At 35.1% G+C, this 16977-nt stretch overlaps 1 protein-coding gene across 1 annotated transcript; it reads left to right on the top strand.

Annotated features, from left to right (window-relative positions):
- The first annotated feature begins 14447 nt into the window (after positions 1-14447).
- On the top strand, positions 14448-16585 carry LOC138903287 (uncharacterized). The gene is made up of 5 exons (XM_070191229.1): positions 14448-14650; positions 14759-14904; positions 15010-15106; positions 15233-15413; positions 16118-16585. The coding sequence occupies exons 1-5, from the start codon at positions 14448-14450 to the stop codon at positions 16583-16585; spliced, it is 1095 nt and encodes a 364-aa protein (XP_070047330.1).
- Positions 16586-16977: the final 392 nt, after the last annotated feature.

The following is a 16977-nucleotide window of genomic DNA, read 5'->3' as shown; positions in this document are numbered from 1 at the left end:
AATCCGACCCCGATATTAAAAAGTCCACTCCCGATCAAACTTCCCAAAACCTACAAATTTCAACTTTCACCAAAAGATCCCAAAATGACCTACGAACCTTCGAATCCATATCTGGACGCGCTCCTAAGACCAGGATCACCATGCAAAGCTATTCCCAAACTCAAAAACCCAAACGGACATCGATAACATTAAAATATACTTCAACCCAAATTTATGAAATCCTTCTAAAATACCAACTTTCCACAATAGGTGTCGAAGCGCTCTCGGTTCATCCAAAACCCGATCCGAATATACGCCCAAGTCCAAAATCATCATACGAACCTGTTGGAACTTTAAAATCCCGATTCCGAGTTCATTTTCTCAATAGTTAAACCTTAGTCAATTCTTCCAACTTAAAGCTTCCAAAATTAGAATTTTCTCTCCAAATCAACTCCGAATTTCCCGAATTTCAATTCCGATCACACGTATAAGTCATAATACCCGAAGTGAAGCTACTCATGGCCTTAAACCGCCGAATGACATGCTAGAGTTCAAAATGACCGGTCGGGTCGTTACACTATCAATCTCTTAATTCACCCCAATTTCTTGTTAGCCAAAATTTCCTAGACTAAGTCTCTCTTTCTCAAGTAGAGACCAAGTCAAATAGGCATGAACTAATATTTACAACCATTAATTCTATAACTAAAATCACTAACAAGGCTAAATAATAAACACTCAACCATAAACAAGCAATAAATCAAACACCTATTAAGTTTACACTCTAGGGTTGGGTCACAACCCTAGTGAAAACCTAGATACTCATACTTAAGATGGAAGAAATAGAAGAAGAAATGATAATTAAACCCATATTGATCTTCTGCGGCCACACAATAATTGTACGGTCCGCACTTCCGTTGAACTTGATATGTAAGTTCTTTGAACTTTTGCTCTTGCCTAGCTTATGCGGCCGTACTTCTCACAGAGCTCTGATAAGTTCTTCTGCACAATCTGCGGCCGCAGATGATGTTCTGCGGTTCGCACTTTAAGCTTCTGTGCCTGTTTTTGTCCTTGAGTTCAGATCACTCCTTCTTGAGTTGGATTTCATTTTAGAGGCTTATTTTCCAATATTCCTGCAATTAAGCATATGTCATCAGTTTTCGGGAACACACTTAAACGCTTTTGAACTAAAATAAAAGCTAAAATGCGCTAATAAGTAGTCAAAATCCCCACTTATCAGCATCCTCAAATTCTAGTTGGTTAGATTGTTAGTTTTCTACTCTGACCTCCTCCATTGGAACCTCAATTTCGGTATCTAATTCATATTTTTCTTGGCTACTATCCACAATATTGGCTTGTTGAGCATTAAATGCTTCAACTAGTTGACTCACTTGTGCCTCCAGGTGAAAATAGTAGTATCTTGCCTTTGTATGCGCGGTTGTTTCTCATTATTTTATTCCACAAGGCACCTTCGCATATCCTTGATCTCTTTCAGGTCATCATCCTTGGGTTCTTTGTTCCTATTAACTTCACAAGAAAAAGAAGAACCATCAAAGTAAGGGGTTGGAGAAAGATAAGAAATATAAGCACAACCATGAAAGTGACCATCTTGACCACCACACATATCACACACATTCCACACATAAAATTGAGTTGGTGCACATAACTCGCTCTCGGAAATATTTTGATAATTTTGTCACTGGTGGTTTCCTCCACTATTTGTATAAGGAGGATCAAAAGTAGAATTACCAACATCAAAACTCTCATAATTCCAAGATGTCATGTCTCTCAAGTCAAAAAAAAAAAATTTAAAAAAATCAAATACTAAAAAAAAAAAACTTCAAACTTGAAACCTAGCAATATGTACACCTACATCTACACCGTTAGTTCCCCCGGCAACGACGCCAAAATTTGATCACTCCCAACTCTAGTCCTAAAAAGGATAAACGGTCGCTGTAAATATAATCTGGTCTAAAAGTCCGGAGTTAAATCCCACAGAGAACTAAGGTTTAGCTACAATTGTTTACTATCACTAAGAAAACAAACTCGAACAATTCCTAAGTTATAAATATTAAGATTCTTGTATCTAATTAACTAATAAATTAAATTAGTAGATTAACAACTAGGGATATTAAGGGTTGGAGACAAGATTAAGGAGGTCTAGAGTTATGATTTTCCCAATTGTCGGAATCCTTCCCGCTACGTCTTCTATAATTTCGCCTAAGTATTCTCTACCGATCGTGAATACTTTGGGTGTCGTAATTCTCTTCCGAGAAACTATCACAACTTACTAGACATATTCTTCCGAACTACGTTAGCTGGCACTAATTCACCGCTCACTAAGATCGCCAAGCTTTCGTTATTCCTAATCCCATCTTTAAACCCTCCGTATTGATTCCTCACATACGTTAGGAGTGATATTGTTCAACAACTACCTAAATATGTACCCTTTTTCAAGCAATACACACTAAATAGGCATAGTCAATTGAGCGCCCTTCAATCAACTAAAATAATCACGTAGTTGAACAAGAAGTGAAAATCCAGTGACAAAATTATATTAAACGCAACAGAAAAATCTTCCTTCAAAAGGTTCCATCAAACCATAGATAGGAAAGTTTAGCTACTCATAACTATACTAACAATCATGATAATAATTGAAAGCATTAAAATATAAATGAAGGAAGAACGGAAGATAAAACTCATGTGATTAGTTGCTTCCAAGTGTTCTCGTAGCTTTCTTGCCTCTCCAATAATGTCCACCTTTTGGTCGAATCTGTTCTAGAAAACGTCCTCCCCCATTCAGACATGTTTAGGGAGTATTTATAGGTTAAGGTTTAAGTCCTTGAGTCCAAATCCGGGTCGGAGTCTTTTAACCCACGACTTTTAATTACCGGACTATAGACCTCGTGAAACCAGGCTTATAGCGCGGTCAACCTGGCTATAGACCCCGCGAAGCCTGTTCTATAGCGTGGTCAAGCTGGCTATAGACCTCGTGAAACCTGGTCTGTAGCGCGGTCAAGCTGGCTATAGACTTCGCGAAGCCTGATCTGTAGCACGGTTTGGTTACTTGATGCTTTTGCGCTCTTTTCTTGCATTTCTTTGTCCTCTTTTTGTGCAACTTTCATTCGACTATTTCTTCCGATATTCCTACACAATAAATAACACCATTTAGCTCAAATATCGCACAATTAATCACTAAAACAATAAAATGTATGGCGAATAATGTACTAAAAGTATAGCATTTTGGTCTAACATCACACCTATATATATATATGTATATTTTTATATAAAGTTTCTAAAATTTTATGGTACATATTAGTCGTTTATATTTTTAGTCTAGTTTTTTGCTATTATAATAATCTAATTCTTTGCCTTTACATTCTAGTTTGATTAGTAGTTTTCTTTTGCTTAGTACAAAAATTCATTTCATATTAAAAATAATCGATTTTTAATTGAGTACTTAAATTATTCAGCACTAGTTGATTCAATTATCATCAATATATCTTGGTAAATGATAGATTTCTCAAAGAGCAATTGGTTTGATAGTGTTACGTTGAAAATATAGTCTCCGGAATATGTGTTTGGTAGTGTATGTCTCATATTTAAGAAAAAAAATCGATAAATAACTAGAAACTAAAAAACCGACCAAAACCAACAAAAAACGAATCGATAAAAAACCGACTTAATTGATTTGGTTTGGTTTCAATATTTAAAGAACCGACTTACTTGGTTTGATTTCTTTTTAGGAAAAAAACGATTCAAACCGAACCATGAACACCCCTACTTTAGATATACAAAAATGCTTATGTGTTGTGTCGGATCCTTCATAAATACTTTATTTTTTAAGGATCCGACATTGTGCGGTGATATATTTGAAAAGTCCGAGCAACATAGTTATTTAGATTAATATGACTTTTCCCAAGCTCCCCATTTTTCCTCCTATCTTCCAAACACAGCTGTTTACAACTTACATTAGATAAAAAAAAACGTACCTATATAACATAGAAAAAAGGAGCTCTATGGCATGTTAGTTCAAAATTGTTGATTTTAACTTGAAGAGTTTCCCTTCTCATGCTATTGCATTGTACTTTTTGAATCTCAGAAAACGCTTTTTGAAGCTTTTAAAAGTTATTATTAACCAAAAAAAAGGTAATAACCAAATAGGGTAGCCATTGTTTAGGCCGTATTGGTTGAAAAAGAAAAGGATTTGCAGTATTGGCCATTGGCTTGATTGATGAAGTTTAACCGACTCAATGTACATTGCATTTGTACTCAGGTTTGGAATGGCTATCGAAAAGGAAAGCTAGACATTTCTTCTTGTAAATTTCACGTCTTCCACTATTGACAAGCTGTTGCAAAAACCAGCTAATTCAGGTTTGACTAATATTTTTCCTGAACAACCACCAAAACTTTGTTGATTAGTTTATTAAATCCGTAAATCAAATCAAGCCAACATATATTAATTGTTTCTATTTCATGTTTTAATCTTTTCTTTTTTTGGTTTTTTTCTATCTTAAATTTTCTTTTCTGCTTGTACAATGCTCTCTGACTCGTATCCTATAAAACAAGAACAATTATATATAACCACTCTATAGGTCTATCAATCTTCGAGATGAAAGAAGAACATAATACTACTAGGGATATTTTTAGGCATAAGTAGATATAGAAAACCACCCAAAATTGTGGTTGAAGTAAGAAGTCTCGTGTTCGAGTTTTGGAGATGAAGCCACATTCTAGGGAACACTTTACTCTTGAATTGGGACTTCGCAATGTGAATTCGAATTAGACGGACTCCAAAACGAGTACCAGACACCGAGTAAAAATTCAAATAAATATATATATAAGCTTCAAAAAATAAGTGTCGGGAAAAGCTCTCCTTGAGATCATAAGCAATTGTAGGATTAAATATCTCAAACATGACTATCTAGGGGGATAGTGTAGGAAATTGTACTTTGAACAATTTTCACATAGTTATGCCATTTGTTTGCTAGTACAAAATAAATACCAATATCATAAAGCAGAAACATCATTAATTGGTACAGGCTTTTAGTTAAAGGGACTTCACTGAGTTTGCATAAATTAACAATGCTTTATAGCCACTCATCACTTAGGCCCTTTTGTCTGAACTCATCGGAGTTTATGGCCTTCTATTCCTAATCTTTTTACACTATCGTGGTCGAAGTAGATAATGGAACATATAATATCCCCTGGTTGATACTTGATATTACTAATTTTTTAATAGAGATTATAGAATTGTATGTCTAACTCTAATAAAAGTTTAAGCATGTAGAGAGGATATTTTTTTTATTTACTTAATTATGTTCTCAACACAATCTCTCACGTGTAGATAGGGGTGGCAAGTGGGCCGGGCCCGGTCCTAAGTGGGCTTTGCGGGCCCGGTCCTAAGTGGGTCGGTCCTATACGGTCCGGTCCTAAACGGTCCTGGGCCTCGCGGGCTTATTGCTGGAACCGGCTCGGGACCGGGACCACGAACTAACGGGCCCGGGTTTAGTGGGCCGGTCCCGGCCCGGTTCCGGGCCCAAACGGGCCTAAACGGGCCCAACAAAACTTTTTATTTTTAATTTTTTTTTTGTATAGAAGTTAGAGAAAAAAATAGTAATAAAGATATATAAGCTATATTCGATTTATATACTATATATACATCTTAAAAAATATATATACAATATTATATATACATAGTATACATCTTAAAATATACTATATATACATCTTAAGATATACTATATATATATATAGTATATAAGTCATATTCTATAGTATACATCTTAAGATATATATATATATATATATATATATATAAAAACACTATACTATATATACATCTTATATATACACAGACTATACTATATATACATAGATATAAGTCATATTCGATAATATACATCTTAAGATATATAATATATATATAGTAAGATGTATATATATATATATATATATATATATATATATATATATATATATATATATATATATATATATATATATATATATACTATATTATACTATATGTATAGCTTAAGATATATTATATATACATGTATATCTACTATATATATCTAGTATATCTAGTATACTTAGTATATCTTAAGATGTATATGTAGTATAGTATATATAGTATATCTTAAGATGTATATATATAGTATAGTATATACAGTATATCTTAAGATGTATATATAGTATATCTTAGTATACTTAGTATATCTTAGTATATCTAGTATAGACTATAGTATAGTGTATATATATATATATATATACACTTAGTATATCTTAAGATGTATATGTAGTATAGTATATATAGTATATCTTAAGATGTATATATATAGTATAGTATATACAGTATATCTTAAGATGTATATATAGTATAGTATATATAGTATATCTTACGATGTATATATAGTATATCTTAGTATACTTAGTATATCTTAGTATATCTAGTATAGACTATAGTATAGTATATATATATATATATATATATATATATATATATATATACTATACTATACTATAATATATATACATCTTACTATATATAAGCTATATTCGATTTATATACTATATATACATCTTAAGATATACTATATATACATGTATATTTACTATATATATCTAGTATATCTAGTATACTTAGTATATCTTAAGATGTATATGCAGTATAGTATATATAGTATATCTTAAGATGTATATATATAGTATAGTATACACAGTATATCTTAAGATGTATATATAGTATAGTATATATAGTATATCTTACGATGTATATATAGTATATCTTAGTATACTTAGTATATCTTAGTATATCTAATATAGACTATAGTATAGTGTGTGTGTATATATATATATATATATATATATATATATATATATATATATATATATATATATATATATGTATACTATATATAAGCTATATTCGATTTATATACTATATATACATCTTAAGATATACTATATATACATGTATATCTACTATATATATCTAGTATATCTAGTATATCTAGTATACTTAGTATATCTTAAGATGTATATGTAGTATAGTATATATAGTATATCTTAAGATGTATATATATATAGTATAATATATACAGTATATCTTAAGATGTATATATAGTATAGTATATATAGTATATCTTAAGATGTATATATAGTATAGACTATAGTATAGTATAAATATAAGCTTATATGTATACTATACTATACTATAATATATATACATCTTACTATATATAAGCTATATTCAATTTATATACTATATATACATCTTAAGATATACTATATATACATGTATATCTACTATATATATCTAGTATATCTAGTATACTTAGTATATCTTAAGATGTATATGTAGTATAGTATATATAGTATATCTTAAGATGTATATATAGTATAGTATATATAGTATATCTTAAGATGTATATGTAGTATAGTATATCTACTATATATATCTAGTATATCTAGTATACTACGTATATATAGTATATCTTAAGATGTATATATAGTATAGTATATATTGTATATCTTAAGATGTATGTATAGTATAGTATATATAGTATATCTTAAGATGTATATATAGTATAGTATATATAGTATATCTTAAGATGTATATATAGTATAGTATATATAGTATATCTTAAGATGTATATGTAGTATAGTATATCTACTATATATATCTAGTATACTATGTATATATAGTATATCTTAAGATGTATATATAGTATAGTATATATAGTATATCTTAAGATGTATATATAGTATATCTTAAGATGTATATATAGTATAGTATATATAGTATATCTTAAGATGTATATGTAGTATAGTATATATAGTATATCTTATATAGTATATATAGTATAATATATATAGTATATCTTAAGATGTATATATAGTATATCGAATATAGTTTATATCTTAAGATGTATATATAGTATAGTATATATAGTATATCTTAAGATGTATATATAGTATAGTATATCTACTATATATATCTAGTATATCTAGTATACTATGTATATATAGTATATCTTAAGATGTATATATAGTATAGTATTAAGATGTATATGTAGTATAGTATATATAGTATATCTTAAGATGTATATATAGTATAGTATATCTTAAGATGTATATATAGTATATCGAATATAGTTTATATATCTTATGAGATGTATATATAGTATAGACTATAGTATAGTATATATATATAAGCTTATATATATATATATATATGTGTGTGTGTGTGTGTATAGCTTAAGATATAAAAGAACAAAAATATTGTAAAGAGATATTCAAATCAATGCGTTATATTTTTATTATAGCATTAAAAATCATGGCAATATCTTTCTTAGTCTTCCTCCCTCCTATGGAATGAGCGCAACAAGGTGCTAATACCACAATTGAGAAGAAAAAGAAACTAATCAAGATGTGCCAAAATACAAGTTACATATTAATTTACATGGTATCTCTTACAAATTTCATAAATGAGTTTTACAGTCCAACGTTAAAAAAAAAAAAAAAAAATTAAAAAAAAATTAGCCGTTGGGCCCGCTAGGCCCGCTAAGGGGACCAGGCTGGTCCCGGGCCCTGGCGGGCCAAACGGTCCCGGGCCTGCGGGCCAAATCATAGGACCGGCCCACGAGACCGGACCAGGCCCACTAAAACCGGACCAAACGGCCCTGGCCCGCTTAGCCGTTTGGCCCGTCTGGCCAGCGGTCCTGGGCCGGTCCCGGGCCTGGACGGGACCACTTGCCAGGCCTACGTGTAGATCCCGATTTTTATCATACTAAAAGTTTAAAATGTTAGAAAGTGTATAATTTATTTGTTTTTACTATTTCTTCAACAATACAATAATTGTGTAAGTGTTTTTTTTTTTTTTTTGCCTTTTTGGTCTTCTCTTAGACCTTAGTTTTGCTTAATTTATTATTGTGAACTCCCACAAAGTTCATTCTTTTATCTGCATGATTAGTGGTACTTGGGAAGAGGGGCGTATCTATAGCCTACTGCACGGGCACGTGAACCCATTGTCCCTTCGTCAAATTATGTACGTATTTTTTAAAATTTGTCCAGTATTATGTATTGACACTCATGCTTCATAAAAGTTGAATGATGTACTTGGTTCAATACTTAATTATTTTCCCTCATTTTTTAGTAGTACACTCATATTCTTAAAATTCTAGATCCGCCTATGCTTAGGAAAAGCTGTCCCCTATACTATATGCCTCCGCTCCTTTTTCTTTTACTATATTGACTTTTATTCATGAGATAATAAGAGTATAATAACTTCCACAGAATTGAGAAAGCTGAACCAATACTAAAAGTTAACCTCCAATAAGCAAAGCAACTTGAATAGATGGCCGTTCTTATATGGTGGCAAGTGAAAGATATAGACAATCTCAAAAAACAAATGGTTTATAAAGAGTAAGGCCACTTGGGTCATAGGTGCAGTCTCAATCAATACTTATTAGCACAAATTAAAGGAAACGTCCATTTCAACTGATTTAGATAATAAGAAATTAAGAATGATCTGCAAAATCTATGAAATCTCATTTTGTAATAGGATGATGACGAAGATCTTTCTAATATTATAGACCTCTAGCATTCAGTCACCACATATTTGCTATTTGATTTAGTTCCACGATAAAAATGTTAAGGGCCTCTTGCTAGTTGCACGTGTCGATTTGAATTGTGACCTCTCAGTCATTGAACTGGCCACGCACAGAAATATCAAAATGGCATCTCTCAAACTGCTGCTAAGCTGCAAAATAGTTCAATTCTTTTTGCTACAGGGTATATTAAGATCGTTTAGTATTTTCATTTTAGCAATTTATTATTACCCTGTCACTAGGGTGTACAGATAAAACTGACAAACCGCACCAACTCGATAATCCGAGTCAAACCGAGAAAAAAAACCCGACTATGCTGATGTTTGGCTAAAATTCCATGTTTTTGCATGTAATTTGCCTTGCATTATGCCTTGATCTTGTTAACTTTAGTGTGCATATTTGTTACTCAAGTCTAATAATGATATTTATATGTGTAGGAGTCTATTGGAAGTGATTTGGAGAGTTTGCATGCAAATTGACGTCAAAAAGGGAAGCATTTGGAGGAAGTATAAGTTTGGTGCCCAGGTTGGCGCAAGGCACCAACCAAAACGCCAATGACAGAAAACCAAAAAGTTTGTTGTCCAGGTTGGCGCTAGGCACCAACTAAAATGCCAATGACAGAAGACCAAAAAGTTTGCTATCCTGGTTGGCGCCAGGCGCCACGCGAGACGCCAAAGGGCGGATTTTGTCCTAATTCGGCTGGGACTTGAGGATTTCAACCCTAAACGTCCCCCACATATATAAAAGGGGTTCTAAACCTATTTTTGAGGGGTTGGACATTATTTGGAAGCAAGAACATCACGTGAAAAAATATTTTGAGGAGAAAATCATCGAGTTTTTCATTCCTTCATCTTTTCTTTGTAATTTATTTATGCAAAATACTTGAAATTTTTTTACTATGATTATGAGTGGCTAAGCACTCTAGTTTCTAGGGTTATGGTTGACACAATTATTAACGTTTATTAATTATATTTTCGTTAATTCGGATTATCATCTTGTGGTTATTTCTTTAATTCTAGGTTTAACTTGTGACTTATTGTAGCTACCATTTCATCCTACTATCTATGCTATGCTTGGGAAAGCCATGTTTAGATTAGAGTAGAATTAAAGAGAGCTTGTTTCTGAACCTGTGGCTCGGGGAATAATTTCGCGGTTAGGATAGGAATATGCCTAACGGTCTTGCTTAGTTGAATACCGTATAATATTCGTTCATGATAGACTCAATACCATAGTAATATATGATTGATATATTGTGGATAAGCCGGTAGTATTGTGGGAACATGCTATTCATATAAACGATCCGGTCAATTATCAACCATAGATAATCTGAATTAACGAGTGTGATTATTGAACTTAATAGGATTGATAAACCAACCACAACCCTGAAACTTCATCTCCTCTGATTAAAATCTCATTATACACATTTGCATTCTTGATAAATTAGTCGTTACTTGTTTAATTTCTGCGATAGTAGATTAATAAAAAAATATCACTCTTGATTATCTTGGACAGTAAATTAATTTTAGTTTGCTTAGTTAACAATTACTCTAAGTCTCTGTGGGTTCGACATCCGACTTTCGAGTCACTTTATTACTTGACGGCCACGTATACTTGTGTGTACTTGGGGAACCAACCAGTTTTTGGCACCGTTGCCAGGGATTTAGTTATTAATTATTTATTTAAGTTAAGCTTTTATTCGTTATTTGTTCAAGTTTTAATTTTTAGTTTGCTTTATTTGTGATAACGCAGGTTCTTCTCTTGAATGTGGATGAGTAGAAGTACGAACAACCTCCTTCCTCTTGATCCTGAAATAGAACGAACACTTCACAGGGTAAGGAGGGAAGTAGAAGCTAGGACTAGAACAGAAGGAGAGTTGGACATCATAGTTTAATCTCAACCACTTGAGATGGCAGGTCATGAAGAGCGACTAGTGATCGAGGTCGCAAGGCCTAATCTTGCTAATATGACTCAGGCTATAGTGAAGCTTGATATCACGGGTCACTTTGAGCTCAAACAATACATTGTACAACTTATTCAGTCCATGGGGCAGTATGTGGGTTTATCTCATGAAGATCCGCAGCAGCACATTTAGAATTTTTTGGAAATTACGGATACTTACAATTATCCGAATGTTTCCAAAGACTACGTTAGACTGACACTGTTTCCCTTTTCACTGCTGGGGGAAGCCAAAGAATGGTTGCAGAAGGAGCCCGCAAACTCGATCCACACTTGGGATGATCTAGCATGGAAATTCTTAATCAAGTTTTTTCCCACTAAAAAGACAAAGTCGCTGAAGAGCCAGATTCTTGGGTTTCAACAACGAGATGGCGACTCTTCGTCAAGCTTGGGAAAGATACAAAAAGTTACTCAGAGACTGCCTACATCATTGTCAAACTGATGAGGTGTTAGGTCACACTTTCGTTGATAGGTTGGATGAGACATCGAAGATTAATCTTGACTCGGCATGTGGGGGTAGTTGCATGGCAAGACCGTATAGTAAAATTCAGTTCCTGTTAAACAATTTCACTGCTAAACCACGAAGAGCATTTAAAGAGAAGGCGGCAGGTGTAATTGAGCTTGATGATTTCTCAGCCATGAGGGCAAATATAGCGAGATTAGCAAATCATATGAATAAAATGACAATGCACCAAGCACAACAGATGCAACATGTCTACTTCTTGTGAGTTATATAGTGAAGGTCACACAAGTGACATATACCCCGTGAATTCTGAATCTATCTACTATGTGGGGAAACAAGCTAGAGGGTCGATGGATCAAAATGCTCAATATGGTAACACATACAACTCGAATTGGAGGAATCATCCTAACTTCTCTTGGGGTGGAAATTAGAATAACAGGCCTCAAGCTAATTACAATCAGCCACCTAAACCCCCACAACAAGCAGAGGAGAGTTTGACTGACATGATGAAAAAGCTCTTGATAGATAATCAACAGTTGCTCATAGAGTTCAGAAATCTAGAGAGGCAGTTTGGAAAAATGGCTAACAATTAGAATACTAGACCTGCTGGAGCTCTCCCAAATGATACAGAGAAAAATCTCCAAGTCAATGCAGTGACGTTGAGAAATGGGAGAGAGTTGGTAGAAGTGCCTAAGAAGAAAAAGGAGTTGTCTGGGCTCGAAGAAGAAAGAGTACCAAAACCTATAGAGGTAGATGAGAAAAACAAAATAGGGTCTGAGCATATATCAGAGAGGGTGCCACCCCCTTTTCCTCGAAGAATGAGAAAGAAGAATGATGACCACATGTTTCACAAATTTCTAGATATGCTGAAGCAGATACACTTGAACATTCCTTTGGTGGACATGCTCTGTGATGTCCCAAAATATGCAAAATATATTAATGATATAGTGGCAAATAAAAGGAGGTTAACTGAGTTTGAGACCGTCGCACTTACTGAGGAGTGCACTTCCAAGATTCAACATAAGCTTCCACAAAAGCTTAAAGATCCAGGTAGTTTTACCATTCCGGTGAGGATTGGTGAAATTGATGTGGGTAGAGCCTTGTGTGATTTGGGAGCAAGTATCAATCTGATGCAATTGTCAGTGTTCAAACAATTGGGCCTAGGAGCTCCGAGACCCATCACGGTGATGCTACAATTAGCTGATAGATCTTACGTTTATCCTGAGGGGGTAATTGAGGACGTTTTGCTGTAGATTGGGAAGTTTATTTCCCCTGCAGATTTTATCATCCTGGACTACGAGGTTGATGAGTTAGTTCCTATCATCTTGGGACGACCTCTCTTGGCCACTGGATATGCAACTATCAAAGTCCGAGAAGGTAAGATGATCATGAGGGTGGACAATGAAGAAGCAGTCTTCAATGTATATCGAGCCATTCAGTTGCCTCGTCATTACAAGGACCTTGCCATGATTTATATAGTGGAAATAAATGAACCAGTCGTGGAGCCATGTGTGTTTAAAGAAGATGCGCTAGAAAAGGCATTGATATTGTTTAATCGCTTGGAACTTGAAGAAGAGGTTGAGGAGATGATGCAAATTTTGGATGCATCTTGCGAATACATAAGAGAAAGATCCCAATTTGAGCCGCTGGATAGGCCAATCAGCTCGCCCCCTAAACCCTTAGTTGAAGAGGCCTCAAAACTGGAACTTAAGCCCTTACCATCTCATCTTCATTATGCATATTTGGGAAGTTCTAACACTTTACCTTTGATTGTTTCCTCTCATTTGTCTAACTAGCAGGAAGAAAAGCTATTAAGGGTAGTGAGGGAGCACAAGCATGCCATTGGTTGGACAATGTTTGACATAAAGGGTATTAGCTCGGCATTCTGTATGCAAAAAATACTCATGGAAGAGGGACACAAGCCTAGCGTGGAACATCAACGCCGCCTAAATCCAATCATGAAAGAGGTGGTAAGAAAAAAAGTGATTAAGTGGCTCGACGCAGGTAAAGTGTTTCCTATCTCCGATAGTAAGTGGGTAAGCCTTGTCTAATGTGTACCTAAAAAGGGGGGTATGACTATTGTAGTGAATGAACAAAATGAATTAATCCCATCTAGGACTGTGATCGGTTGGCGAATATGCATAGATTATAGGAAGTTGAATAATGCTACACGAAAAGATCACTTCCCTCTCCCCTTCATTGATTAAATGCTTGACAGGTTAGCCGAACAGGAATATTATTGTTTCCTTGACGGCTATTCGGGGTATAATCAGATTGTTATTACCTCGGAAGATTGAGAAAAGACCACTTTTACATGCCCTTATGGCACTTATGCATTTAAGAGAATGCCATTTAGGTTATGTAATACACCTGCAACTTTTCAAAGGTGTATAATAGCTAGTTTTACCGATATGGTGGAATGATTTGTGGAGGTCTTTATGGATGATTTTTCTATGTTTGGTCCCTCTTTTGATGAATGCTTGACCAATCTTGCTAAAGTGCTTGATAGGTGCGAGGAAACTAATCTGGTAATGAATTGGGAAAAGTACCATTTTATGGTACGTGAAGGTATAGTGCTGGGGCACAAGGTGTCCAAAGATGGACTGGAAGTTGACAAGGCTAAGGTGGAAGCAATTGAAAAGTTGCCACCGCCAATTTCAGTGAAAGGAGTTCGGAGTTTTCTGGGACATGCAGGTTTTTATCGCCGATTTATAAAGGATTTCTAAAATATTTCCTCTCCTTTGTGCAGGTTGTTAGAGAAGGATATGCCGTTCAAGTTTGACGATGCTTATCTGAAAGCATTCGAGGAGCTGAAAAAGAAGTTAGTGAGTGCACCAATCATAGTGGCTCGTGATTGGAATGAGCCATTCAAGCTGATGTGTGATGCTAGTGATGGTGCAATTGGGGCCGTATTGGGCTAGAGGAGGAGCAAGATATTTCACTCCATTTACTATGCAAGCAAGACTCTCACTCCTACTCAAATAAATTATACTGTGACAGAAAAGGAGTTGCTTGTTATAGTGTGGGCGTTCGATAAATTTCGGGCCTATTTGGTTGGTACCAAAGTCATCGTCTACACATACCATGCAGCCATCAGGTATTTGTTCGAAAAGAAAGATGCTAAACCAAGGCTAATCCATTGGGTTTTACTCTTGTAGGAATTTGACTTGGAGATCTGAGACCGTAAAGGAACAGAGAATCAAGTGGCCGATCACTTGTCCAGGTTAGAAACTCGGAGTCATGTAGCTGAGGGAGATGTCATCAAGGAAACCTTCTTAGATGAGCAATTGTTGGCCGTTACTGCTGGGGAGTTGCCATGGTATGCAGATTTTGTAAACTATCTGGCAAGTGGAGAAATGTCGCCTGACCTTGAACCTCATGCGAAAAAGAAGTTCTTGCGAGATGTAAGGTCATATGTGTGGGATGAGCCGTTTTTGTTCAAATCTTGTACCGATCAGTTAATGAGAAGATGTGTGCCAGAATCTGAAATAAATGCTATCTTACATGACTGTCATACATCGCCTTATGGTGGTCATCATGCGGGTGACAAAATGGCAGCCAAGGTGTTGCAATCGGGTTTCTATTGGCCTAGGTTATTTAAAGATGGTCATGAGTTCGTGAGGAGGTATGATAGGTGCCATAGAACAAGAATAATTACGAAAAGGCATGAGATGCCATTGCATGGTATTTGGAGGTTGAAATTTTTGATGTGTGGGGAATTGATTTTATGGGTCCGTTTCCCTCGTCCAATGGGTGCAAGTACATTTTGGTGGCCGTTGACTATGTGTCAAAGTGGCTGGAGGCCATTGATCTTCCTACCAATGATGCCAAGGTTATGGTTAACTTTGTGAAAAAGCATATCTTTACAAGGTTCGGCACTCCGAGAGTGATAATAAGTGATGGGGGCACCTATTTCTTTAACAAGCTATTGGACAATGACTTAGCAAAATATGGGGTCAAACATAAGGTTGCGACTGCCTACCATCCTTAGACTAGTGGACAAATTGAAGTGTCAAATAGAGAAATAAAGCAGATTTTGGAGAAGGCAGTTAGTGCAAGTAGGAAAGATTAGGCTGCAAAGCTTGATGATGCTCTATGGGCATACCAGACCACCTACAAAACTCCAATCGGAGCCTCCCCTTACAAGATGGTTTATGGGAAGGCATGCCATTTACCGGTGGAACTGGAGCACAAGGCCTATTGGGCGATAAAGAAGCTGAACTTTGATGCAGAATTAGCGGGTGAAAAATGGCTGATGCAATTGAACGAGCTTGATGAGTTTCGTTTGCATGCGTATGAGAATGCCAAGTTATATAAAGAAAAAACCAAACGCAGGTATGATAAGAATACCCACAATCGCAAGTTCGAACCGGGCCAACTGGTTCTCTTGTTCAATTCAAGGTTGAGACTCTTTTCGGGGAAGCTCAAATCGAGATGGTCTGGCCCGTTTGAGGTAGTGAGAGTCACTCTACATGGTGCAAATGGGTTGCGCATCGTAGGTGGCGAGAGAACGTTCTTAGTGAACAGACAGAGAATAAAGCTCTATTATGGAGGTGACTTTGATCGTCAGAAGTAGAAGGTGTTACTTGCCAATGATTAGATGAGATTTTGCGTCGTGCCGCAACGTTAAATCAGGCGCTTGTTGGGAGGCAACCCAACTTTACTGCTTTCTTTTATTTTTATTATATTATTTATGTAGTGTCTATTTTTATTTTGTAGGATTATAAGCATAGGAAGCAAAGCCATTGGAAGAATGCAAAAGCGAGCTAGATGGTAAAAACTAAGTGTGGGGTGCCCACACAAAGGACGATGCATGGAGGAAGTCTGAGTACCCCGTGAGCCGCAATTGCTTCGGCCTTTGGCCTTTCAGGGAGTTTCTTGTCCACCCTCGGTATTGTTTTGCTTTATTTGTGTATTGGAGACACTTCACTCTTTTAAGTGTAGGGTGGGAGAATTCCTCTAGATAAT

This window comes from Nicotiana tomentosiformis, chromosome 12, assembly GCF_000390325.3.
Source record: "Nicotiana tomentosiformis chromosome 12, ASM39032v3, whole genome shotgun sequence".
Taxonomy (NCBI): Eukaryota; Viridiplantae; Streptophyta; class Magnoliopsida; order Solanales; family Solanaceae; genus Nicotiana; species Nicotiana tomentosiformis.
The sequence above is the reverse complement of the archived record's forward strand: the minus strand, read 5'-3'. Positions and strand labels throughout refer to the sequence as shown.

Coding starts and splice junctions, on each gene's coding strand:
- LOC138903287 (XM_070191229.1), top strand. CDS start 14,448: ATGGATGATTTTTCTATGTTTGGTCCCTCTTTTGATGAATGCTTGACC. Junction 14,651..14,758: donor AAGGTGGAAGCAATTGAAAA/GTTGCCACCGCC, acceptor TCCTTTGTGCAG/GTTGTTAGAGAAGGATATGC. Junction 15,414..16,117: donor AAAAGAAGTTCTTGCGAGAT/GTAAGGTCATAT, acceptor TGGGCATACCAG/ACCACCTACAAAACTCCAAT.